The sequence below is a fragment of the Penicillium longicatenatum genome (assembly GCF_028827895.1).
Source record: "Penicillium longicatenatum strain IBT 33135 chromosome Unknown contig_6_segment0_segment0, whole genome shotgun sequence".
Lineage (NCBI taxonomy): Eukaryota > Fungi > Ascomycota > Eurotiomycetes > Eurotiales > Aspergillaceae > Penicillium > Penicillium longicatenatum.
Genome location: NW_026643123.1, coordinates 2,287,847 through 2,312,566, shown reverse-complemented (window position 1 = coordinate 2,312,566; position 24,720 = coordinate 2,287,847). Strand labels below are relative to the sequence as shown.

General features: G+C 46.9%; 13 protein-coding genes across 13 annotated transcripts; 5 read left to right on the top strand and 8 right to left on the bottom strand.

The window, feature by feature from the left end:
* Positions 1 to 56: 56 nt before the first annotated feature.
* N7484_009045 (putative aminotransferase) lies at positions 57 to 1,378 on the bottom strand (the record flags this gene model as incomplete). The annotated part of the gene is made up of 3 exons (XM_057119432.1): positions 57 to 771; positions 826 to 1,289; positions 1,346 to 1,378. 3 exons carry the CDS (start codon positions 1,376 to 1,378, stop codon positions 57 to 59), a joined length of 1,212 nt encoding a protein of 403 aa, XP_056968987.1.
* A 272-nt stretch (positions 1,379 to 1,650) lies between these two features.
* On the top strand, positions 1,651 to 3,132 carry N7484_009044 (aminotransferase-like domain-containing protein; the record flags this gene model as incomplete). The annotated part of the gene is made up of 3 exons (XM_057119431.1): positions 1,651 to 2,130; positions 2,193 to 2,581; positions 2,670 to 3,132. 3 exons carry the CDS (start codon positions 1,651 to 1,653, stop codon positions 3,130 to 3,132), a joined length of 1,332 nt encoding a protein of 443 aa, XP_056968986.1.
* Positions 3,133 to 3,239: 107 nt separating this feature from the next.
* N7484_009043 (uncharacterized protein) lies at positions 3,240 to 3,771 on the bottom strand (the record flags this gene model as incomplete). Its single annotated transcript, XM_057119430.1, has 2 exons — positions 3,240 to 3,402; positions 3,494 to 3,771. The coding sequence occupies 2 exons, from the start codon at positions 3,769 to 3,771 to the stop codon at positions 3,240 to 3,242; spliced, it is 441 nt and encodes a 146-aa protein (XP_056968985.1).
* Positions 3,772 to 3,794: 23 nt separating this feature from the next.
* Positions 3,795 to 4,747, bottom strand: N7484_009042 (uncharacterized protein; the record flags this gene model as incomplete). Its single annotated transcript, XM_057119429.1, has 2 exons — positions 3,795 to 3,904; positions 3,967 to 4,747. 2 exons carry the CDS (start codon positions 4,745 to 4,747, stop codon positions 3,795 to 3,797), a joined length of 891 nt encoding a protein of 296 aa, XP_056968984.1.
* Positions 4,748 to 5,648: 901 nt separating this feature from the next.
* On the top strand, positions 5,649 to 6,833 carry N7484_009041 (transcription factor domain-containing protein; the record flags this gene model as incomplete). The annotated part of the gene is made up of 1 exon (XM_057119428.1): positions 5,649 to 6,833. One exon carries the CDS (start codon positions 5,649 to 5,651, stop codon positions 6,831 to 6,833), a length of 1,185 nt encoding a protein of 394 aa, XP_056968983.1.
* A 101-nt stretch (positions 6,834 to 6,934) lies between these two features.
* Positions 6,935 to 8,246, bottom strand: N7484_009040 (uncharacterized protein; the record flags this gene model as incomplete). The annotated part of the gene is made up of 4 exons (XM_057119427.1): positions 6,935 to 7,193; positions 7,316 to 7,360; positions 7,948 to 8,000; positions 8,076 to 8,246. The coding sequence occupies 4 exons, from the start codon at positions 8,244 to 8,246 to the stop codon at positions 6,935 to 6,937; spliced, it is 528 nt and encodes a 175-aa protein (XP_056968982.1).
* A 1,670-nt stretch (positions 8,247 to 9,916) lies between these two features.
* Positions 9,917 to 10,800, bottom strand: N7484_009039 (uncharacterized protein; the record flags this gene model as incomplete). Its single annotated transcript, XM_057119426.1, has 2 exons — positions 9,917 to 10,359; positions 10,437 to 10,800. The coding sequence occupies 2 exons, from the start codon at positions 10,798 to 10,800 to the stop codon at positions 9,917 to 9,919; spliced, it is 807 nt and encodes a 268-aa protein (XP_056968981.1).
* Positions 10,801 to 12,907: 2,107 nt separating this feature from the next.
* Positions 12,908 to 13,951, bottom strand: N7484_009038 (nucleotide-diphospho-sugar transferase; the record flags this gene model as incomplete). The annotated part of the gene is made up of 1 exon (XM_057119425.1): positions 12,908 to 13,951. The coding sequence occupies one exon, from the start codon at positions 13,949 to 13,951 to the stop codon at positions 12,908 to 12,910; it is 1,044 nt and encodes a 347-aa protein (XP_056968980.1).
* A 1,752-nt stretch (positions 13,952 to 15,703) lies between these two features.
* On the top strand, positions 15,704 to 17,731 carry N7484_009037 (uncharacterized protein; the record flags this gene model as incomplete). The annotated part of the gene is made up of 4 exons (XM_057119424.1): positions 15,704 to 16,535; positions 16,579 to 16,744; positions 16,794 to 17,114; positions 17,161 to 17,731. The coding sequence occupies 4 exons, from the start codon at positions 15,704 to 15,706 to the stop codon at positions 17,729 to 17,731; spliced, it is 1,890 nt and encodes a 629-aa protein (XP_056968979.1).
* A 123-nt stretch (positions 17,732 to 17,854) lies between these two features.
* Positions 17,855 to 18,382, top strand: N7484_009036 (uncharacterized protein; the record flags this gene model as incomplete). The annotated part of the gene is made up of 1 exon (XM_057119423.1): positions 17,855 to 18,382. The coding sequence occupies one exon, from the start codon at positions 17,855 to 17,857 to the stop codon at positions 18,380 to 18,382; it is 528 nt and encodes a 175-aa protein (XP_056968978.1).
* A 925-nt stretch (positions 18,383 to 19,307) lies between these two features.
* N7484_009035 (uncharacterized protein) lies at positions 19,308 to 20,573 on the top strand (the record flags this gene model as incomplete). The annotated part of the gene is made up of 1 exon (XM_057119422.1): positions 19,308 to 20,573. The coding sequence occupies one exon, from the start codon at positions 19,308 to 19,310 to the stop codon at positions 20,571 to 20,573; it is 1,266 nt and encodes a 421-aa protein (XP_056968977.1).
* A 122-nt stretch (positions 20,574 to 20,695) lies between these two features.
* On the bottom strand, positions 20,696 to 22,064 carry N7484_009034 (uncharacterized protein; the record flags this gene model as incomplete). The annotated part of the gene is made up of 4 exons (XM_057119421.1): positions 20,696 to 21,458; positions 21,513 to 21,639; positions 21,690 to 21,819; positions 21,894 to 22,064. 4 exons carry the CDS (start codon positions 22,062 to 22,064, stop codon positions 20,696 to 20,698), a joined length of 1,191 nt encoding a protein of 396 aa, XP_056968976.1.
* Positions 22,065 to 23,506: 1,442 nt separating this feature from the next.
* Positions 23,507 to 24,328, bottom strand: N7484_009033 (glycoside hydrolase family 128 protein; the record flags this gene model as incomplete). The annotated part of the gene is made up of 1 exon (XM_057119420.1): positions 23,507 to 24,328. One exon carries the CDS (start codon positions 24,326 to 24,328, stop codon positions 23,507 to 23,509), a length of 822 nt encoding a protein of 273 aa, XP_056968975.1.
* Positions 24,329 to 24,720: the final 392 nt, after the last annotated feature.

Below are 24,720 nucleotides of genomic sequence, written 5' to 3'. Positions count from 1 at the left end.
AAGATTTTCAGCAACTCCCCGTTGGAAACACTTGAAAGAGGAGTAGAATATTGATTTTATGCCAATGGTACCTCGGCATATTCAGTACCCATGAAAACTCGGAGGGCTTTCAGGCCATCAATGATGACTTGGTGCTCATTAACGTAGCCCACCCGAACAAAGCCCTTGAAATCAACTCCGCCCCCAAAGCACTGGCTTCCAGGCACGAACTTTACTCCGGTTTTCTGCTGCAGACGCTTGCAAAACTCCACATCATCAACGGGGCTTCCTCCCTTGTCAGAAAACCGAATAAAAGCGGTCGTGCCTGCTTGAGGGCGAGTCCATCGACAGGCCCACTTGAAATCCTTCACAAAGTCGTCCACAGCGGCAAGGTTTCGCCGAGCCAAATCGATGTTGCGTGACAGAAGATTATGCACAGTTGGGCTATCCAGAGCAAACGTGGCAATTTGATCATCAACCTGGCTCACGGATATCACAGTATAATCCCTGGTAGATGCACAGGCTTCAACGATTTCAGGACTCAACGATGCGATCCAACCAAGTCGGATACCAGCCAAACTGAAGGCCTTAGACATGGAACCTGTAACAATCGCCTTCTCGTATCCGAAGGAGAGTACAGATGGTGGATCCTGGCTATCTGCGTCCAACGAATGAAATAGAGGCCGATACACCTCATCACTGTGGAGAATGATTCCGTGCTCCCGTGCGATGTCCACAATTCCTTGCAGGTTTGCGCGACTCAAAACGGCACCAGTAGGATTTTGAGGATTGCTAGTAGTAGTCAGTGGGAATGAGATCTCACTTGATAAGTGAGGTTTTCCTTACTTGATAATGATGTACTTGGTGTTTGGACGAATCAACGATCTCAGCTCATCAAGATCAAGACGCCATCCTTCATTCTCCCTGGACCTCCATAGGCTGACCTCGGCTCCAAATGACTTTGGAATGGAGTATAGCTGCTGGTAGGTGGGATAATGGCAAATAACATGGTCTCCAGGGCCAACGTTCGTATAAAGAGCCAAAAAGTTTGCCTGGATCGCTCCGTTCGTGATAAGAACTTGATCTGCGGGCAATGAAGTAGACGAGTCGCTACAGTATAGCCGTGCTACATTGGTGCGTAAAGCTGTTGATCCTCGGATTGATCCATAGACCTGCTTCTTCGAGAAATCCAAGAGCTTGTCTTCCTGATCCGAGCTCCCCGAGAAAGCAAGGAGATCGGTCAGGGAGATTGAGGCGCAGCAAGTCTCTGCCAAATTGAATTTGGCATCATTTTCATAGTCATCCATCCACTACCACATCTGTTAGCACTGTTGTGGCAGAAATCGATGTTATCAGAGGGCCTTACTCGCTCGACGGCGAATTCGTCGATTTTGACCATGTTGAAGATGAATTGAAAGAGAAGTGTCAAGCAAAGAAATAATTGAAATATTTTGATTGAGAGAAAATAATTTCTAGGAATCGGAATCCTTAAATATGAATCTGTAGTCGATTAGACGAGAAAACCCGGTCAAGGGCTCTGATTGGTTGAATCGCATCCATATCCAAATTGGGATGACCCCGCTAAACCCTCCATTTCCATACTTTCGGCGTCCCAAGCGCTATTTAAGTAAGTCCAACTTTCCCTAATCCCTTGAATACACTAGTCATAATATGTCTTTGAAACATTTGATTGACTTCGCGAGCGGGGTCCCCGCTACAACCCTTCTGCCAGCTGACCGTTTGAAAGAGGCAGCAGCTGTAGTACTTTCAAGCCCTACAGTATGGCAGCCAGGAATGATCTATGGTCCCGATGAAGGTTATTTTCCTCTCCGGGAGAACATTGCCAAGTGGTTGACTGGATTCTACAACCCCTCGCATTCCATATGTGCGGAACGAATTTGCATCACCGGCGGCGCTAGTCAGAACATGGCCAGTATCTTGCAAGTTTTCACCGATCCCATCAAGACGCGGAAAGTCTGGGTCATTGAACCGGCCTACTTTCTCGCATTTCAGATTTTCGAAGATGCTGGACTCAACGGCAAGTTACACGGTGTTCCCGAGGATGCGGAGGGTGTCGACATTGCCTTTCTAGAAAAAGCACTAGCAGCGGAACTCGAAGAATTCAACGCTTCTACACCGGTGCAAAGACCTGTAAGACTGCCAAATGACACTTCTCGAAAATAATAAATTGGCGCTGATCGTAATTTGCTCAGCCTATTAAAGCTGCATGTGCCTATCGAAAGCTTTATTCCCATGTCATTTACTGTGTCCCGACTTTTGCCAATCCATCCGGTATCATCATGTCCCACTCTCGACGAGAATCTCTGCTTCTTCTGGCTCGGAAGTACGATGCTTTGATTATCAGTGATGATGTGTATGACTTCTTGAATTGGAGTTCGGATATGCAAATCCAAGAAAAACCTAAATCATCCGCGGCTATCTTGCCGCGAATTGTCGACCTGGACAAAACCTTGGACGGAGGACCACAAGATGAGTTTGGAAACGCTATCAGCAACGGCAGTTTTAGCAAAATCGTTGGCCCCGGTTGTCGCGTTGGATGGGCAGAGGGTGCCGAGAAACTCATCCATGGCCTTTCTCAGAGGTGAGATGTCAATTCCCGGATCATAATTTGTTTCGTCCACTGTATTGGAACAACGAAATTTCCCTTTTCAATGCTAAAAAATTGACAGTGGATCAACTCGCTCTGGTGGAGCCCCATCGCACCTCATGTCAACTTTTATCAACGAGCTCATGACTAGCGACTCCTTGAAAGATCATATGGCCTCAACGATTCTAGCATACAGGCGCCGTTATCTCAACATACTCGCGGCAATAGAAACCCACCTTCTCCCTCTAGGGGTATCTTTTAACACGTCACCAATCTCTAGTCCTAGAGCAGGCGGAATCTTCTTTTGGCTCAAACTTCCTCCACCGCTAACGGCGAAGAAGGTGGCCCATATTGCGCAAGAAGAGGAAAATATTGTTTTCGGAACAGGGCCCTCTTTTAGTCTTCCGAAGGGGAATATTAGTAACAATGACTTTGAGGACATGATTAGGTTGTGCTTTTCCTATGTTGAAGAGGAGAGCCTGTTGGAAGGGGTTGTTCGGCTGAGTCGTGTTTTGAAGAAGCTACTGGGAGGAGAGGCACCGTGATAATATCGCACTATAATTTTCATACTGTGATCTATCTTGTCTCTTTCCATTTGTTGCCTTGATGGCTAGGGATAACTAGAATAAGACCTTATTGGAATACGACTCCCTCATACCTTTACTTGCCACTTCCAGTGATAGCCCAAACATGCCCAACGGGTAACAACAAAGCTCGCGAAAGAAATTCCAAGTATGCCACCGATGAATGCGACCAGGCGTGTTGGGCCGGCTACCTGGAGAAGCTGCCCACCGATTGGAATTCCAATCAAAGTCCTGATCCCAAAAAGTCAGCATATCAGTTCATAATGTCATTCTGGGGGTATTATTTCATCCAAAGCTCGCGAACAGATAACATGTTCCAAACCATTCGCCGAATTCTTCTGTTTTACAGATCTGACCGACGCACACAGGCGTCAGGCTGAGAATACTTCCGGTACCAAATCCCAGACAGCCGATGAAAGGATATAGCACGCCAATATGATGACCAAATGGATACCATATAACAAAAATGAGGATCGTGGTCGTTGCCATCATAGTTGAGATCATATTGAAGCGGCCAAGGTGATCAGACGCGGTTCCTGAAAGCCACCGTCCGAATCCAGACCCACTGGGTTTTTGGTCAGCTTTCCGAAGGAAATGCATGTGTTTGAGGGAAGCGGTGCCACCTACGCATTGAAAACAGCCAATAAATAGAACCCGGTCTGCGAATCAAAACCTTGGGCCATTGCATATGAGGGTATCAGGCCGAGCGATGCAAAAAGAACTATCTCACTGACTTTATACCATAAGCTTATCTCACTGGCTAGATGCAAATAGGAACGGGAAATTCAAACATACAAAACGCTCCGAGTGTTGCCCATATAAATCGGGAGTCTGTAAAGCATCGCAGACTGATATTTCCTTTCCGTGCCTTGATCGGCAATCTACTCCGAATGCAGAAGTTGCCAATAACAAGGAGAACCACGAATACAAATCCCAGCATTCGGAGTGCCCATGTCCACCCAAGCCGCTCCAGTGCTTGTCTCAAAGCTATAGGGAAGACTACTCCACCGAGGCTGGAGCCAGCCATTGCAATGCCAGTCGCAGTCCCTCGGCGTCGATGAAACCAATGCGAAAGAATAGCCATGCATGGTGTCGAGACTAATGCGCTGCTTGCTCCTCCCAATATACCCAGACACAATAGGAATTGATAGTACTTCTCACAAGATCCTAATATGAAGATGGACAGTGCGTACAGCACGGAGCCGACAAGCATGATCCACCGGGGTCCATACCGATCAAAAAGGGGACCAACTTGAAAACCCAGCGATAGATTGAGAAAGACAAAGATCGATGATATCCATCCAATCGTACTTGATGAGTATCCCTGGAGCTGATGTATCTCCCAGTATGACTGGAGTACTCCTATTGTGCTCATCATGCCAAAGGTACACATCAGCATCATAGAAGACCCGGCCACCACAATCCATGCTGCTAGACCTCCTTCAGGATACTCATACGCAATGCTCTCACTGTTACGACCAGTACAAGTGTCATAGTCTGCAGATATCGCGCCCGGGAGCTCCAGTGATATTTCATTTGATCTCGCCTCTGTGGTCGATATGGCAGCGGATTTCATAGTGCTGTGGGTTCTGTGGAGGTCGTTTCTGATGAATGGAATTTAAAGGCTAGAACTACGATGGAAGAACCCGGATTTCTTATGATTTAGGTCGCCGGCACGTTTACAAATTGGAGAGCATCTCCATTTGAATGGCCCTAAACCCTTTCAGGATAGATTGCCGATCCGACGAATTAAAGGCGCGGTTCGTTCAAGAGAGGACGGAGCAGCAACACACTCCACGCTGAAACCCACTTGCCAAGAGCCTTTGGGCGAATCGATTCAAAACCGATTCAGTCTTCGTCACAGCGCGGGCGAGTGAGCTTGGGGTAAAAAGCAATGAAAGGTAATAATGATTGACGATGATTTGGCTTAGTCATACAGGGGTTTATTGTCTTTTTCGCAAGTCCGTGGCAACTATTATGTAAGCTCAAATTTTATCTTATCGAGGTTCGAATAAATCCACTATCACTATAATATCCTGAATGACGACCTCCTTCGCCTCATAGCCACAATTGGCGATTAACAATTGATGACTATTCACTCTACCGCCATAAATATTCAAGCACTTTGTCACGTGATACATATCTGAAAGCACGTTCAATGGTGGCAATCAATGTCCGGCGATCACTTACAGAGGAGACGAGATGGCTGTACAGAATGTCGCAGAAAGAAAGTCAAGGTAGATTATTCTCTGTCCCTGGTAGTCAAGCAATATAACTAACTTAATTTGAAGTGCGACTTGGGTAAGCCCATATGCTCACGCTGTACACGCTACCCGAAAGGGTGCATGTACAAGCTGGACATTATCAATCAGAGCCCAAATATGAACAGCCACGACTGTCATGATACTGCCAATTTTTCACCAAGCAGCGCGGTGCTATCTGTCAATGGATCTATCGTCCCTTTACAGGACGCCATAATGAAATTCGGGCATGTGGTACATCAGCCGCTCATGTATTTGTCCCCATTTTTGTCAACACCAGAATCTCGGTTTTTTATGAACCTTTTCCGCACCGAGACTGCTACCAGACTATTCCCAGCGGCTCCACCACTATTTCTTCAAAGAATGATTTCGGGTGCTCTAGAAAAGCCCCACCTTCTCTATGCGCTGCTGGCAGCGGCCTGCAGCCATCACAGCCGACTTGTTCAACAAGAAAACCACCAAAAGTCGATAGTGGCCGGTCTAAAATATACAAATTTGGCCATCTTCAATTTGCGTTCTGCGCTTGCAGACGAAGACGAGATGCTGAAGCCGGAGACTGTTACCACGGCAATGGCACTCTGCACAAATGATGTCTGCAACGGAAATATGGACATATGGAATGTCCACCTTGATGGGGTCATTCGATTGCTGAATGCATTTATGGAGCATCAAAAGGAAAAAGCCCAAATTGATCCTTACGCCCAATGCTTGGTGAAGTGGTGCATCACCATGGATGTCCTGGCTGGGTTTTCGGGACGTCGCACCGTTCAAAATGGATTATTGGCGCAGATATCTAGCCAGTCTGCTGAGGGAATTGATGATATTTGCGGCTATTCCTTAGAGCTGGCCCCACTCCTTGCACAGTTGCCACAGTTAGCACAGCGCCAGGAACGATTGTCAATAACCGTTGAACCACTTGTGGCACAGGAAGTGGCTGCAGAGGCAGAAATACTTGAGGCTAAGATCTCTCATCTAATTGGCGCCACTGTCTCCGAGGCAAAATTTAACAGCATTGGCTATCTTGCTACCGAGCTACATTATACTCATCTTGCCTTTGTGCATTCCGCATTACTATATTTGCATCGCCGCGTTCAGAACCTTCCGAGGAATCACATTAAGGTGAGGAACGATGTTACGAGTATTATCGACTCCATCAAACGAATTGGATTCTTTTCTTCGGCAAATATTCTCATATTATGGCCCATATTCACAGCCGGTTGCGAAACTGAGATCATCAGTGAACGCGAATATATCCAAAGTCGGATGAACAATATGCAGAGCTTTGGAATGGGCAATTACACACGAGCTCGAGAATACTTGTGGAACTTCTGGGCTTCCGAAACTTCTTTACCCTGGGATGTTTACTTTGCGCATCTAGGAAAGGAGGTGGTGCTGTTTTGACAGGATCTTTTACTAAACATAAATAGTCGAATGAAAATGGCTACCACAAACAGGCAAAAAAAGTCTAACATGTATACCAACAGATTATGTCAACGATAACTTCACCAAAGATCGTTAATGGCTATATTCTCAGTCTCGGTAACCCATTCCTCTTGGTTGATCATTTCCTTGGCCTCAGTCCTGACGGCATCAGCACCAGCCTTGGTGGCACATCTTGAGTCGTCACTGGTGAAATTTCCCTTTTTCTGAATCGTATCCGCCAACATCTGTGTAGATTCCATCGCTTGGCTTGCACGAGCGCGAAGTCCCTTGAGAATTTCTTTCTGCTTCGTGTCCACTAGCTTCACAGACTTCTTGACTCTGGCTTCCGAGTACATTTAAGCTCAACCTGTGGCTGTGTCATCTCGTCATTTTTGGCCGAATTCTGAATTAGTCTCGAGCAAAGTTTTACACCGTCTTGGGTGTGCTCTCGGTCCACTTACGAGTACATTCCCAGAGATGTTCCGAAGAACCAGGTAATATGCCGTCTAGATTGTAATTACAAGTTTACGCTAGATACGATTACCTAATATAGTATCACGCTATTTATCTCCCCTCGGCTCACTTAGGAATATTAGGCTCTTTAAAAACCCGACAAGTAGTTTTATTCCATAAACGCGAAAAAGAAAAGAACCCATATCTCAATTTGTCGCAAGGAAAAAGGGAGAAAAGGGAGAAAAAGACAAAACACATAAAAACTGTAGTCAATACCCCGACGTAAAAAAACAAAAACACGATTTCTATATAAGAAGGGGAGAAGTAGGAGAAGTAGGAGAAGTAGGAGAAGTAGGAGAAGTAGGAGAAGTAGGAGAAGTAGGAGAAGTAGGAGAAGTAGGAGAAGTAGGAGAAGTAGGAGAAGTAGGAGAAGTAGGAGAAGTAGGAGAAGTAGGAGAAGTAGGAGAAGTAGGAGAAGTAGGAGAAGTAGGAGAAGCAGGAGGGGTGGGAGAAGGCGGGGAAGGGGTAGGGAGAGGAGGAGACGAGGGAGTAGGGGAAAAGAGAGCAATGTACCAGTTAATTGCAATGTCCTTTTTCTTTTGTGATAACCTGCCAGATGAAGTTTTGGGCCAGTATTAACCCGTGCTCCTTCTTGAGGTGGTGCCGTAGATTATTGGTTGCTGTGAAGGCATCCTATGATCATGTTAGTCAAAACCCACTTTCTAGATTATGCACGGGAGCTGCCCATAATAACACCGACTGACTGACCATGCGGCGCTGGCAATTAGGCACGAGGTGGAAGATTTCTCCACACTGGATTGTCACCTGTCCATCTGTATTGAGACCGTAGGGAGGTAAGGACATCGTTGTCAAATTTTGCTGGTAGTCAAGGTATGCCTGACATGCTTTCAGGAACGATGGGGGCGTGTTCAAGGCCATAGTCGCAACTTTGTAGACGGTGGAATCCCGATTGGTGTTCAGCGTCAGTTATTTGCCCATGGTGGGTTGTATTATCAGGCTGATGGGACTTGTGCGAGGTTCGGAGACGGGCTTGGCCAACTCAGCACCGGATGACAACTGTGCGTTCATCAGTCATCAGCGCGGAGCGCCGGGAAAGAGTAGAGGAGACTCGCCTAAGGCGAGGGAAAAGAGAAAAGAGGCACACCAGTGATGACGAGCAGAAAGAACGGAGCGAACAGGAAGCAATTGTTTTGTGATATGGAGAGAAGAGAAGAAAGGAAAACAAGAAGCAAAAGACAAGCACAGCTCTAGGCAACCAAAGAGCATCACGCAATTCTCTTCTCTCATTCCTCTTCTTTTTCAACGACAACTGAACGAAGTTCTTCTCACTTCGTTTCTCAAATTTTTCTCACGAAGCTCGCAATCTGAACCTCGGGCTGTTCTCGATCAGCTCTCACTTTATCGCTCAGTTCGTCCTCAGTTAGCTCTCACTTCATTCGGGGTTTGAGTCGCGACAATGCCTTCACTTCACATGACCTCTCAACATCAGTGAGGTGTGAAGTTGTGAGAGAATAGATTGTGGTCACAAACATATTTGAAGTTTGTCAGTTGTATGACAGTCTCTGGGTGTATGTTGTTGAGAAGTCAGTTGACAGATGTATCAGCGCTGAAAGCTGGAGAAACATCAGAGGGGACTCACAAAAAGTGAAGAAAAGAGAAACAAGCACACGAATACTGGTGTGCAAGAAGCAAAGCGGATAGAAAGAAATTGTATTGATGGTTGTGGAGAGAAGAGAAGAAGGAAAACAAGAAGCAGCAAGAGACAAGCATTGATCTAAGCAACCAGAGAGCATCACCTGACCTCTCAACAACAATTGAATCACAATAAATTGACCCGATTGATCTGGAATAAGGGAAGATTCGATCCTCTTGAGGCGTTGATCGATTGAGGGGAATTTTGGTACTGGTGTTTCTTCGTTCGCTCGCTGTATGTCCGACAGGATCTCGGCTGCTGTTGATGTTTGCGATCGTTTCTTAGAAGAATCGCTAATTACCCCAATTCTCTTATATTTACCTTAGTCTTACTACAACTAACTCGGTTTCACTACATGTACCTCGAATTTGCTAATTGTACCCTCCCACATGGCCCATTCAGTTTGATCTGTGGCTTTGCATCATCAACGCTTCGCAAGGCCAGAAGGCACCAATAGTGTTTCTGCAGGATATTCATATTTTCCAACATCCTGATGGGCTGTCTACGCCCGTGATCACACCCTTTTACCTAATAAATCTTTTACCTTGAATAGAACTCTGAAAGGGACATGCGAGAATTTGAAACCTCGTTTGCAGTCCATAAAAACCGATAATTTTGTGGCTTCAATGACAACCCTGATTGTAGTTTAAAATAGTTTGGGCGTATTATTAATGTGAATCAAGTGAGAATTGTGACTCGAAAATGTCGCTCAACGCAATATTCAAACAGGATATAATAAATCACCAACCTGGCAGTCATTTCATTACCTCCAGTTTTCCCCCAAAGCAAAAGAAATCCACACTTCAAGTCAACAAAAGTTAACAAGAGAGGCGTATAAATGCCATCACTGATCTTTTGAGCCAGGTCCCAATTGTACTTGAAAAACTCCACAGTTCTACCCGTACTGCACATGTCCAGGTAATTCAACCGCTCCAGCACCCTTATTACTATCTAGCTCCGTCATAGGAGGCCCTCTGACTTGAACAGGTGCGTTATATGGACCGGTGGTAGATGTTTGGAATTGGCCAGATGCAGTTGAATCACCGAGCTCAGGGGGCTGCTTTTCTTGATTTCGGCGACGTAGGAAAAACCAAAGAAGCCCCGCGATGATGGCAACGGCAGCAACACCACCCACGACACCACCTGCAATCGCGCCAGTATTGGTTGAGCTCGAAGAAGCTTTGTTGCTTACAGCATCACTAGCCGTTGATGCAGGCGAGGTTGATGCAGGCGAGGTTGATGCAGAAGTTGATGTTGTCGCCTCAGTTGTGCTTGCGGCAGCCGAGGCAGGCGTTGTTGTAGATGATGAAGATGTTGTTGGAGTTGCTGTCGAAGAGGCTAAAAAAATACACCGTCATTAGTATGTATTATATATGTATTATGATGAACAGAATTTGGAGCAGCATAGCACGCACTGGAGCCAGAAGATGTAATGGCAAGTAATTTTGTTCCGGTCCCTAGAACAGATATGTCGTCTGTACAGCCGACGAAGCCATTTTCTAACTCGAAAGCCGAAAGTCCTGCGGCACAACAGAAGTATCCGTTTGCCTTATACATATTCGCAGTGCTATTTGCGCAATGTGGATCATCTTTGAAATAATCCAGACAGTCCGCATCTGAGTCACAGCAGATCACATTTGATTGTCCTGATGGGCAATATGTGCCACTCGGGCAGCATGCGTGAAATGGAGACCATGTTTGGCCACAGTCAACTTCTGTACTCGCACACGAGCCGTTGTTGCGAATAGAATAGCCGATGTTATCCGAAGAGGATGACATTTGGATCGTAGATATGGCAACCGGCGACACGGATGCGTGGCTGAGAGCAGCGATAGCGACCGAGGGCCAGGAGAGTTAACGACAGTGAGAAAAGAATCAGGTAAGAATTAGGTCAGATTGGACAGTCGCTGGCCGAGGATGTGTAGCTGTATACTATAATCTCAGCGACATAGGTGGAGTTCCGCTGGATGGAGTGCGATATATGGATGGGTGAGATAGTAAGGGGTGATGAACCGAAGAAGATAATGTCTGGGGTCCAAAACCTCTTTTCAGAAGATGCCGGGTTGTTTTTTTTTTTTTTTTTCGGAGCACGCGCCGTAGCAGCTTCTTGGGTTACTTGGTGACTGTATCATTTACTAGTGCGGCGAAAAATACAGGGGTCTCCTCCGGGCGGCACGCAAAGATCCATCTTGCCAATGTAATTTCCCTCCGGTCCTTTGGCTAAGGGGACGGCTTAGGGGACGGCTAAGAGCTAGCTGGTGATAGACAGTAGATCCAAGGAGCAAATTTCTGATTCCTTTTTAGACTTTCTGGTGCTGTGCCGACCGACTGATTTGTGAATAGCCGGAGAAAAAGCGTTGAAAGCGGAATGCTGCCATCAACTCTATACCCGTGGAGTCATTTCTTCCCGCATTGACTGAGATTGAACCAGATTATGACCAAAGCTTAGCCAGAGGTATACCTCCCACGTTTTCTATCCTGAAACATTATATTGTGGCTGTGGGGATCATTATCGGCGTTACCCAAATATCTTGGCCTTGCAGCTGCGACTTACGGGTACCTACGGGCGTGGCACTAAATTTTTAGCCCCCACAACAATGGGGCTGAAATGGTACGGGTCATTTACCAAACTCTGAAACTACGGGCTGAAATCATGGTTTCCAGAGGTTTGTTTCAGTGCATCCACCAAATCGCTCGGACGACCTGAGATTGCCCAGTCCGACGCCAGGCGCAACTTGGGCGCTAACAAATAGGGGCCAATTGGAGAAATGCAGACGCCGACATGACCCGACGCCGATCGATCGAAGAAGAGTAAGGACCATCTGGGCTTGCCCTGGGCACCGTCATCCAGGCCAATTATAATCATATTGACCTGGGTCCACCTCGGTTAGAAACACTAGTCATCTACAAGAGGGGGCTCTGCTGGACCCACAACCCTTCCGGTCCGCATGTGGGGGTCAACACGTCCAGCCACGGAACTTGAGCAGTTAAAGAGTTGCCTCCTTTGTTGGTCTAAGTGAAAGTCCTCAATACGTCTAAGACGCGACCAGTTTTCTACAGAGATCTACTAAAATAATTGGCACTCCTCGTCAAAAGTCGAAGCTTTGTCATCCACTTCTTTCCAACCTCGTTAAGAAGCCCAAGCTCAGGAACTGAGTCATTTACCCGAGGAAATCCCGCCGCCATGTTTCTGCCACAAGTCGCACCTGCCAAGCATCTCCAAGAAAGAATGGAGACCCAAGAAAGGCCAGAAACAGACTATGAGCGCTCGCTCAGGAGTCAAGGCGAGCAACAATTACCTGCGCGTCCACAATATGGTCCCCATGATGACCAAGACGACTCCCACGAAGGTTGGCGATTAAATGGCGTTCCCGATCGACGATTATCTGGCGCCCCTTATGGTGAATACATTACATCGCAGGAGGGAAGCTCCTCATTTCACCCTCAAATGCGCTATCAGCAAGCCCCACTTGGACCTTTATGGTCTCGAAGCGAGGTTTGGCTCGTGATGGGCATTCTAATCTTTGCGGTTATCATTTGGCGTACAAAGGGAACAAAAAAAAGGACATTCATCTCACGTGGGGGTCCTTCTTCATCAGACAAGGTGGGACCAACTCTAATGCCGCCATTTTCCCACGGTGCCAAACTTTTTTTTTTGACCGACGGACTGACGTGAGTGTATAGAAACGCTTTGAGGAGCCTTAATTCTCGACATTTCCTCGGATCGCGAAAATGCGCTTTCCCACGAATCATTCATTTTGGATGTTTTGTTGCCTTGACGGCCCTTGTTTTATCTTGTATAACATTGCACATCGAAGGAATATCATGACGCTAAAGCTTCTAGTCAAACGAATACCGGGACACTGAAAGGCAAAGAAATGTACAATCACGACGGTGTCTCGCTCTGCAGCTGCAAATGGGCTTCTAACTCCTGCACTGCCTCGGCAATGCGGTCGCTCACATATTCATCTTGTATGGGCCGCCACCACTTATGATGGAGGGATTTCAACCCATTCTTCAAGTCGGACTCCCTGGCCCCCTTCAGATTCCACCCGGGACCAACATATTGCCATGGCATTGGCCCATCCGTCCGATGGGCACAGTTGAGTAAATTTTGTTCAGGGTAGGCAGAGTCGAACTGATCGGGCAAATCAAGAAGGGCGCCGTAGTAGTCAAAGACAGGCTTGGAAGGGTAGAGGACGAAAAAACCAGCATTCATATAGCTACCCTTCTCGTAAAATACCATATTCTCTGGTGGTGGCATGAATTGTTCCATCCATGGATCGTGGATTCCAGCGATCATATACTCGTAGGGTAACTTGTCGGCAATTTCGGAGTTGACCGTTTCATTTGACGTTGGGATTATTGTTTGGCGAATGTCGGTGGCCGGGTCTTCGAAAATCTCATGGATCGGGTTGAATATAACGGAGTCAGCGTCTAGGAATGCAATCTTGTCGTATTCTTCCAATGTCCACAGGTGCAACTTGGCGAGCACGTTGCTCCAGCGGCCCCATTTCGGATGAATCCAGTCGCGTTCGAGGGTTTCAACGGGTAATACGGTTGCTCCGTCATTTCTCAAGATCTCTTGATGAGTTTCGGGCACATCTGGTGTCACGAGGACCAAGAGAGGAATTTCGTAACTGGCATTTCGGGTTCGAGGGTTGTGAAGAAGTTGATAAGTGAGAAGCCGGACAGCTCGGAGATAGGGTTCTTCGACATCTGGAAACTCCACATCCCCTTCGGACGTCAATATTGTAGCGAATGCATATTTTGGTGGAGCCCCAGTTGTCTTCCAGAAAAGCTCTGTTGAGGGCCTCAGGCGTTGGAAACGCAATGTGACAGCGATCCAGAGAAAAATGAGCACACAGGTGAAAATCACAACAACCTTCTGGAAATACTGGGGCAATTTCCAGTTCTTGTATATTGACATGGCTGGGGGGAAAAGCCAGGGGACTCGGATTTCGACTCAGGAGAACCCTGGTGCTGCAGTTGGCTAGGTTGCCATGAAGAATCAAGTGTTTAGCGCCTAACGCAAAACGCTCACGTGGGGTGAGACCCTTTTCGGATGGCAGGACCGAAGGGTTTTTGATCTACAAGGGACACAATTCAGCTGTAATTTACTGTGGGTATGGTTTTTTACTACGTGCTCACATATACAACCATGTAGATAGATAAGCGCCCCACTCGTAGCATTGTCGCAATCGGTGCGTGGGATTGTATCATTCGTCCAAATCTTGCCAATGACGTAGAAGCTTTATGGATCTACAGGAATCTCGCTCGTGTGGTGTTGAACTGTCGTCTACTTTTTAAGCCAATTGTGAATCTATCTGGGCGGCCTAATCCCAGCCACAGCGCGTAACTGGTTGTTGCACATATATTATCCCATGTATTGTACATGACCTTATAGATTGCTTCTGGTTATACAAGCAGGCTTTACTGCGTCAATGAAAATGAATGTAGCTAAGATGGAATTGTGAGAAACTATTAGGGGGCCCACAGGGGAAATGGTTTTTAGATGCATTCTATCGTAAAACCTGATACGGGTCGGCTCCAATTGGCTCCCATAATTACGGCTAGTGGCGGTCCGCGTTCCAAATAATCAACTAATTTGGTTGACCATCACGTGTTGGTCCACACGGGTGCTTCCGTCCCACCCATGGTCAGCAACCGTGAAGCTTTAACGCCATGGACCTTACCTTTCAGCATTGCTAAATTTAGTAGTCACTAGATACATTCGCCCGTTGAATGAAAAGGACTAGTCAGTGTGAAAGTCAATGAGCGTGTGAATGAGAAGAGGGATGGAGGTATCGTCACAGTAAAGACTGCAGAGGTCGGAGCTACGTGAGGAGTTTTATGTGAAGCTTAGGGGGTCATGTCTAGTAGCGGCATTGATCTACCACTCTCGCCGACAAGATTGACCTGTCGATTATCTTCGAAATTGGATTGATAAGGTAAACAAGTTGCGGAGACGCTGTCGGAAGGATGTGTAAGTCAACTTGTCGTGAACACGTGTAGAGAAACACGCCCTTCATCTTACATTTGAGTCTCTCGGCAGAGCTGCGCCCCTTTGTTGAGGATGATATCACCAAAATGGTTGCTTATAGAATCTCAAAATCATTGGCGATGGAACAAACTCAATTTCCTTGGTACTAAGCCTTATTTGATAACCAGATCGGTCAGGCCGCCAATTTGTCAACCCACACCGCCCTCGTGCGAACTGGTATCCTCTTTTGACATACTCTTCGGAGAAACAAATACATCTTCGACCCGATCCTTGGTTGATTCGATCTTGAAGTACATGGTACCCTACAGCACGGGACTGGGCTGGACCTACCTGCGTCAAATTACCTTTGAAGTTCGCTGGCCTGGATCAAGGATGTGTTTCCGAATACGGCAAGCTGCTCGAAGTTCCCACTCAGATCAGCCGAGGAACGATGCATACCGTCGAAGCTAACCTATAGAGTCATCTGTCTCAAATTATGAGCGCAGAAAGCTGCTTAGTCTCAAGTGAATCTAATGTACTGCCACAGTATTGACGTAGAGTACGAGAATGGACCCCAGACGAGGAATGTATTATTCATCGACATTGTCCAGGCAGCCGTGCAAGGCTAGTGGTATATAAATACCTAAAAATCTGGTATTGGCCTCTGCTTCTAACACAGTTCCAACAATTGAAACGGATATGAAGATCTGTCGCATCGCCTTTTCAGGTGAGACTGATGCTTTAACCATAATAGCATCAGTTTTCCTTGCGGTTGTCGCAGCGACAGCTAGTAGTGGCTCATTTGACAGCCAAGACGATGCAAAAAGCTACGCACCGTACTACGTTGACTGTCCACCGGACATACAGCTTGTTCGTCAACCTCGTCAAATCTCTCAAGCGGAGTCTGAATGGGTTCACGGTCGTAAAGCAATCGTTACCGACTCCCTCGTGGCCTATTTGGCTCGCTTGAACCTCGCAGATTTTAACCTTACGGACTATGCGCAAAGGATCCGGAGAGACCCTAACTACAATGTACCTGTTATTGCATGGGCCACCAGTGGCGGTGGCTGGCGCTCGGCATATACCGGCATTGGTGGCCTTCAAGCCATCGACGAGCGAACTCCGGGCTCCAAAGAGGCCAAGGTAGGCGGCCTGTTTCAGAGCTTGACTTATATGGCCGGACTTTCTGGTGGGTCTTGGCCAACTGCGTCTACTTCGTTCAGTGATTATGCTCCAATCCACGAACATGTCAAGGAGTGGCATGTGGACATCAATCGGTTTGACGCGTCTAACTTCACCGAGTATGCCGCTCCCGTCACCGCTTATCTTGATACAATAGCCCAAAAAGTGGAGGCCGGATTCAATGTGTCCACTGCCGATTTTCTTGGTCGAGGCTTTGCATATCAGTTTGTTCCTGGAGTCAATCTCACATGGTCGTCGATTTCTGAGCAACCGCGGTTTAAGAACTTCTCTGGTCCAATGCCAATGCTTATCTGCAGCAGCATCAACAAGAGCTCAGACGTCTTGAATGGTATTTACTCTCCTTCAGAATCTTCGCCATAGGTGAGTGACAGCATTGTTAATTTTCCTCTCTCATATCGCTGATTTTAAACAGTTCGAATGGAACCCTTTTGAGTTTGGATCTTGGGACTTTGGCTTTGTGCCTATGGAATATATTGGCACGATCCCCAACGAGAATAATACCGCCAATAAATGCGTTAAAAACCTCGATCAAGCTAGGTTCGTCATGTAAATCACAAAACACTTGCCGAAAATCTGACGTTTCAAGTTTTGTCATGGGCTCCGCAGCGAGTGCATGGAACAGCTGGTGGTTAGGTGCCACTACGAACGGGACCCTTGGGCAGTTCTCAAAACGTCACGATCTTGACAAACGAGAATTTGATAGCTCTTTGACCGGGATCTCGTCGTTGTCCTTTCTGAACGATTATTTCAATGAGACCTATGGCTATACGATAGCACAAATCAGCAATCCCTCAATACCCAATCCTTTCAACAGCAAAGAGAACATCACTTTTGCAGACGGCTCCGAAGCAGGGCAGTCAGTGCCATTTTGGCCTCTTATTCAACCCGAGCGAAAGGTCGACTTCATGTAAGCTACCTCACCCAAGCGATTGATTCGCACTAACCCTCATAAGTATGGCCTGGGACGATGACGCTGACTCTCTTCCGTACACCTGGAACAACGGCACTAACATCTGGGACACCTATAACCGTGCTAAGGAAAGTGGCCTTCCCTTCCCAGTGATTCCGCCGGTCTCAGAGCTGCTCGCACATAACTACACGTTGAAACCCATCTTATTCGGCTGTGATACCAACCTGACAACAACCCGTGATGCTACCTCTCCAATAGTTGCTTATTTTGCCAATTCACCTTACAGTTGGTACAGTAACTACTCCTGGGCAACTGGGAATATGTCTCATACGGAGTTTGACAGTATCCTTGAGAATAGTTTCAACCTGCTTACTCAGGCGAATGGAACCCTCAACAAATCTTGGGTAGATTGTCTCGGTTGTGCGGCCATCGACCGGAGTTTACAGCGCATGGATATTCAGAGGCCCCAGATTTGTGAGGACTGTTTTCAGGAGCACTGCTGGGATGGCAGAATTACTGAAGGTGTACCAGAAGGCTTTGTACTGGACCCTGTCCTGGCTTTGGACCCGAGCCTGAGCTATGCTGAGTGGAGTGAGATACATCCTAACTCTTAGAATAATCAGGTCGTCCATTCTCATCATCTTATCGGCGAAAAGCAACGTTATTTCGTCGGGCAACATGTAAGGAAAGGGTGCCCAACAATAGTGTGTAGAGAACTTCAACATATACCGACAATTATGCGTGAAAACAGTATCGATAAAGACCAGCCCCCTATGTTCCTGCTTGTTGAATCGGACGTCTGCCTTGAAGATGGAAAGGCGTTCAAAACCGAGTTGAAAGACTACGACCATTTCGAATCGGATGTTATCAACGCATCAAAGGCGCAGTGCCAGGAATGGGCACAAAAAAATTGGAAAGGAATCACGTACTCCTCGCGTGAGGATATTGCTATCGCAGACGAGCGAACCGCTCGAGATGGGACTTTACTTATGAGTACGTGGTGCCAAAGTGATATCCCGTTCGAGGACTGGGGACCCCTGCCGCCAAAAGTCGAAACCTGGTATGGTTTTAGAGTTCATCATCGTGCGGCTTGTGAGTTTAGTATCGCTATTCACTGGGCTCCAATTGAAGAAGCCTATCCGATCTATTATGCACGGCCAGAAAAATACAACAACGATGCTGGGGTATTCGAGGTTTTGAAAGTGAATTCTCGGCTGAAAGGCGAAGTCGAGAACCATAATCCTATTTGGAGTTCCGGACCATAGCGCGTGCTCATATTATGTCCTTAGACATTGGAGAGAAATAGTAACGCTACATTTGACTTCAGTCAAATTCCGAGGTCATACTATGTACCCCAATAGTGCAGTAAAAAGGTTCATTTGATGTGGAAATTGACAAATTATTGGTAATCTGAAGTCTCCAACCTTCTTATTGCCAGGATTCAGGATCGAGGCGCTTGAAGTCTTTCCTTGGCATTCTGCCTGCCAAAACTGAGATGCCAAGGCGAATCAATATGAAGCTAAAATCTCACCGGAATATCAATATTCCTGCATCCAATATAACACCCTTACTCAAGATGTCTCGGTGTCAGTATTGATAACAAGGTTAACTTTATGAAGGTTCTCACAATTCAGGGAATAGCAATGAAATATGAGCAAGCTGGAATAGAAGTAGGATACTTCGTGGAAAGGATCTAGGTCTTCAAGCTCCACATTTTCGCCCCCAACGCTCCCTAAGCATTTGGCCTCATTTTATTGCTGGAGGCTGAAGCTGAGGTCTGGAGGCCATTTCAGGCTGCTACTTTGGAAACCCCAATCTGCCATCTTTTTTTCCCCTCCTTTCTTGAACACTCAATTCTTTTCGTAGCTTGTCTGTGATGCTGCGTATAAAGCGACGCAGGAAAGGTAGCAACCGGTCGCTGAAGGGATGCCGAACATGCCGGTGGGTACTTATCTCCTGATCATCCAATGACCGATTCGCTTCTGCGGGGTCAACTCCAACAAATACAGTAGTGACTGGTGAGATCACAGCATTCGACACGTCAAATGCGACGAAACTCCTGGAACATGCAACAACTGCGAATCTACCGGTCGTAAATGCGATGGCTATGATTTGCATCGCTTACCCGCCAGGAATGGGCCTCTCTTATTTACCCGGATCATTTATCCTCACCCAGGGTGGGTAACAACCATGGACGAGCGACGCTGCTTTTCATACTTTCAATATTGCTCCATTCCTGGCCTTGGGGCTTTCTTCGACTCTCCTCTCTGGCAGAACATTATCTTGCGGGTTGGTCATGTGGATCCTGCTGTGTATCATGCCGCCAATATGCTCGGTGCCCTTCACGAAGACTCATGCGCGAACAAAATGCGCTTGTCTGGGGAGAATCTCCAGCGAGCTCGTCATCGCTTCGCACTTCAGCAGGCTTCGCGAGCTTTGACCCATCTCTCCCAGCGTCAGGCCTCAAACGACCCTCAGTATCGGGAGGTTGTACTGGTATGCTGCCTGCTGTTTGTCATGTCAGACTTATTACTGGGGCGGTATGAAAATGCCTTCCAACATCTGCACAGTGGGCTTCGCATCCTCAAAGAGACACAGGACTGTCATTCAAAAATTAGGCTTGATGATTCGCTAATCCACATCTTCCAACGGCTCGATGTCGAATCCGCCCATTTCGGGCCTGGTACCCCATTTTTGTTCACTAATTCTGAAATCGATGATGACGTGCATATTCTGCACAATTTTGCTAAAATGCAAACTGTGTCAGACGTACACCGAAGCGTGACTCTTCTTTTAAATATGGGTATTCCTTTTCTCGCCCGATGCTGGCCCTCCTCTGCCGTTGAAATTGCAGCTGGATATAGCGAGTTGTTCCTAAAACAGCAACAAATTCTGTCCTTGAATTATAAATTTCAACACCATTTTGGAATATTTTACCGCGAATTTTATCATACACTTCGTGGTCGTGACCAGCAAGGTGTTGATCTGCTTCAACTCCAGAGTCTTGGACAGATTCTCAGTCTGAAGACCTGTCTCATCAAAGGGCCAGTACCTAAAAGCTTGACCCCAGAATATATCAGCCTGTTCTCGGCACATCAGGCATTTCTAGCTAAGTCTTTTGATCGCCCAACATTTACTTTGGACTACGGCGTCGTCCCAGGATTGTGGGTGGTGGCCTCGCAGTGTCCAGACTATTCAGTTCGCTTGCAAGCAATCTACACCTTGCAGACCTGGCCCCACTGTGAGGGGATCATTAATTCCAATGTCCTCGTCTCGATGGCTGTAAAAAGTTTGAAGGCAGAATTACAGACTCATGGCCAATTAGACAGCTGGATCATAGATGCTGACATGGAAGAGGAGCTGTCCCGGTTTCTGTTTGACACATTCACCTCGACGAAGCAGGTGACGGATTGGTCGTTCATTCGCGGGACTGACCTGCTTCGAAAATACCCTTGAAAATGGATGCCAGTATCTGAGACTTTATGTCATTCTAGTCCATGTCGATTTGAATAAACTAAGGAGATGTTGATGAACTGAATGCCCACTTTCTTGTTCGCCTTTCAACAATGATCCGAAATTTAGTGCAGAGTAGCCTCAAACAGAGCAGTAGATTGTCCTACTGATTTCTCATTCCAGACCTTTGCCACCTTGAATCCAGCCCTTTCCAAAAGAACTACCCATTCCTTCTCAGTCCGTTCTAGGGAGGAAAATATCTCCATCATATGTAAATCGAGTGTTGCGGCAAGCGGAGGGACATCGAGATCGTCAGACATCGTATGCTCATGGACTAACAAAATAGAGTCCTCTGACATGGCATCTCGGATATGTGAAAGGGCAACAAGAGCTTGTTTATCCGGGAAATCATGCAAGACAGTTCTCATATAGTAAGCTCTAGCACCACTGACAGGTTGTCGTTCAAATATATTGTGGCTGATAGCGGTAATCCCTTCGGGCAAAGGTTCCTTGATGGTCTTGATCACCTGAGGGAGATCCTGCAGAACGAGTTTTCCCGGGAGGTTTGGAAAACGCTTCTTAAACGCCTTGATGTCGTGACCCACGCCACCTCCCATATCAACAAGCAGAACCTGGTCTGCGGAAACTCGCAGCTTTTCTTGTACAGGATAAGCCTCAAACCAGTCTGCACCGCGATACTGTTGGCTCTGAGTCATCACTGAGTTGAAAATATCTTGTTTTGTCTGATTTTGACTCAGCCATTCAAAGTAATGGCTCTTGGTGTTGTAGGCGAGTTGAAAGGGAGCGTCATATGCGTCTTCCGGGTTCTGGTAGCCATTCAACTCGAAATAATCAAAGAGCTTCGCAGTTACTTGCATGTTGATATGGCTTTGATCGATTGTAAGCATTAGAAATATCAAATGGACAGCGTGGGATACCTACAAGTGCTTGATCATGTCTCCGGGCACTGACCCGTTGCCGAATGCCATTGCTAGTGGTAGAGGCTTGTATGTATCACTCGTCGTTTGTTTGAAAATATTGTGAGCAGACAAAAATCGCATGATACGTCCTAGAGGTAAGTCAGCAAGTTCCCAATACAACATGGAATAGAGTACCTACTCAGAAGCTTCTCGTCTCCTTTGACATTATAAGACAGCTCTTTCAGGGTCATCTCCTTGCCTTGAGATCTAACGAACGCATCAAAGACTCCCATACCCTGCGCTATTCGGATAACGACGATGCCATAGTGCTGCCCAAAAGAGTGTTAGTAAATTGTTCAGTGAGACAGGTGACATAAGATGAATCAAGTCTGGAGGAGAATACCGAGAAGCAAAATCGTTGGATAGGCAGTTGGGTGGGCTCTAGTGCTGCTTGCAGTTGGTTGATGACCCCCAGAAGCTGCATGCGTTCTGCATCTTGGATCATGTCTGGAGGTGGGAGGCTTGATAAAGCGGACGTCAGGGTAGAAGCCAGACCCGAGAGAACACTTGCCATGGCTGCAGTTCAAGTTTTTAGGAACTGGAAGTAACAGATTGAATGTTTTGAAGTAGTGAAGAGGATTTAAGTAGCCGGAAGGAAGAGATTTTTAGCCATTTTTATAGTCTGCTTTGCCTAGAAGATTGATAGAAATGAAATCAAGACTATGTAGCTTGGCGACGTAGAAGTCCACGCATCAGCCAATAGGAAGAGCTCTGTCAGCGCTAATTCTTAGCTCATATTTTAGTTCGCGAATCTCCACGCTTCGGCAAATCAAAACGTTTCATGTGACAGCAGTGTGGGGCCATCCCATCAAGCGATATTCAATGGAAGCTTCTACTTGTTGAAATCGTAATTCATGCACGGACGCCTTGACGTTCTATGTAACCCACTTTGTTCGGTTTTCAATCACAATGAGTTGAAATAATGACCTTAGAATATTAGGGGAAAAAATGGACGAAGACTACCGTGTCCCATAAGGGATAAGTGCAACTTCAGCCCGATCATTTCACCGTGTGGTACTCCCCTATTTCTAACTCGTCTGCGGACCTGGAAATGGAGGCGGAGTAGGGAGGTTTGGCTCTCTGCTCAGTGAGCAGGGAGAAGAATTTTAGGTAAAAAGTCCGTGGTAGGGGAAGGGGGAATGCGCAGTATTCGAAAATGCACGTGAATTGGCGATCTCGAAATGCCCAAGAGTTTTGCGGCCCTACTTAGACACCGGGCCCCAAAATAACGAAAATTGAAGCGGGTTAAGGTGAAATGATTGATTTGAGCAATCCCATGAACTAATCTCATTTTCTCATATGGTGCACTTAAAACCGCGGAAAGCAGTTGCTTCATGAAACGATGAGGCTAGAGCGTGCTTTTCATGCAGATATTTGGCTCTTCACAGCGGGTTATGGATTTTGAGGCAACAGGGCTAGCTGCCTGCACCTGATCATGTGCAAATATGGAGAGGGCTATTTGAATAAATAACAATAAAATTAAAAACAACCAAGCTATCTACTTAGTTTTCCATGTGCAAAGCCGAATGCGTCATTGTGAGAACAAATGAGGCCAATGCTTACTAAGTGGCCTTGTTCGGGAAGTTATATACCCTAGAAGGCTCGATGTTGTTGTGGAGCCTGACCTGCAGTCCTAAAGAAGTCCCAATATAGGGCCTTTCCCTGGTGCTTTGGATATACCTAGGCAGGCGCAGTTTTGTTATTCAATGATATTTGCTTGAGTTCATGTTTTCTTCGATTTTCTATGATATTCACGGAAAGATAAAGACATGAAATTTGAGAAAGACATCGAAAAATACAATAAACCCAGAAGAGACCCATCCGTTGCGCTGAGAGAAGTCAAGACCGTAGTCTTGTTCCATGATGACGCCGATAACTCCCATTCTGTGTTCGTTTAACATTTAACATCCCCTCGTCCCCATGCCAATACCAGCAAACAACACAAATAGAAACCTCTTAGTCGGAAGTCGAGGTGTAAGCAGAGCCAACGGAGTTCAGCGAACCACTGGTAAGCAGGTAGTTCTCAGCACACATGAAGTACGCGTAGCGAGTAACGCTAGATTGCGAATCCATCCAGGTAACAGCCTCGGTAACAAATTCCGCAGTAGTAGACTGATCGGCAACACCAGAGATATCGGAGCTCAGGGCGAACTCGGTAACCCACACCTCCTCCAAGCTGTAGCTGGAGGCAGTGCTAATGGCGTCCTCGACGAAAGTCTTGAAGTCATCAATCGAGTCGCCGTACCAGTGGACAGCCAGTCCGGTGATGTTGCAAGAGGAGCAATCAGTCATGAACTCCTCGAACCAGCTCAGACCCTCGCCATCGGAGGAAGAGGAGGTCACAGCGGGGGAGATCAGCTTAGCGGATCCGGAGAATGGGGTGATGTACTGCATGTAGTAACCAGCAGCCTCAGAGGGGGTCATATCAGCCTGGGAGGCCATATCCGGCTCGTTGAAACCCATGATGTAGTCACTACCACTGGACAGGATGGTCTCGATGCCGGTAAGCCAGCCGCCGAAGAACTTAGCGCCCCAAAGCATGGGAACGTACTCGACGCCGGAGGGGAGACCGGTATCCAAGCTGAAAACCCAGTCGTAGGCCCAGCTGATAGTGTTGGATTCGGAGAGAAGGGAGACGGTAGAAACGTCATTGTAAGCAGCTCCACGCTTGGTGGTGGTGCGCTTCTGGAGATCCCGATGCATGTGCATGTTGTGAGGCACAGCGAGGGCAGTGGTGGCCAACAGGCCGGCAGTGAGCACGTTGGTGAAAGAAACCATTTTGAGTGCTTATTTGTTTTGGTCACCGAAGGAGTGGATGAGACCGAATGAATGGAGAAACCTGTTCTCAAATTGAAAAGAATGGATGGAGAAAGGAAGGGCGCTCTAGACCGTGCACGGCACAGGTAGCTAGATGGCAAAAAGAAAAAAAGAAGGGACTGGAAAAAGACCCGAAGGAATGAATGAGATGCACTGCAAGAAGAGAAGAGGAAAAAAATGAAGGGGAATGGAGGAGGTTAAATCACCGGCGCGTCAAATGTGCGTCAAACTACGCACAGTACTTCACTGGGACCAGGCCCGTCTCTGCATATTTACTTTTTGCTGAAGTGGAGTTGCGGGACAAGAGAAAAAGCTCCATGATTGGACCGAATGGGCCATTTCTGGGTCTGTTT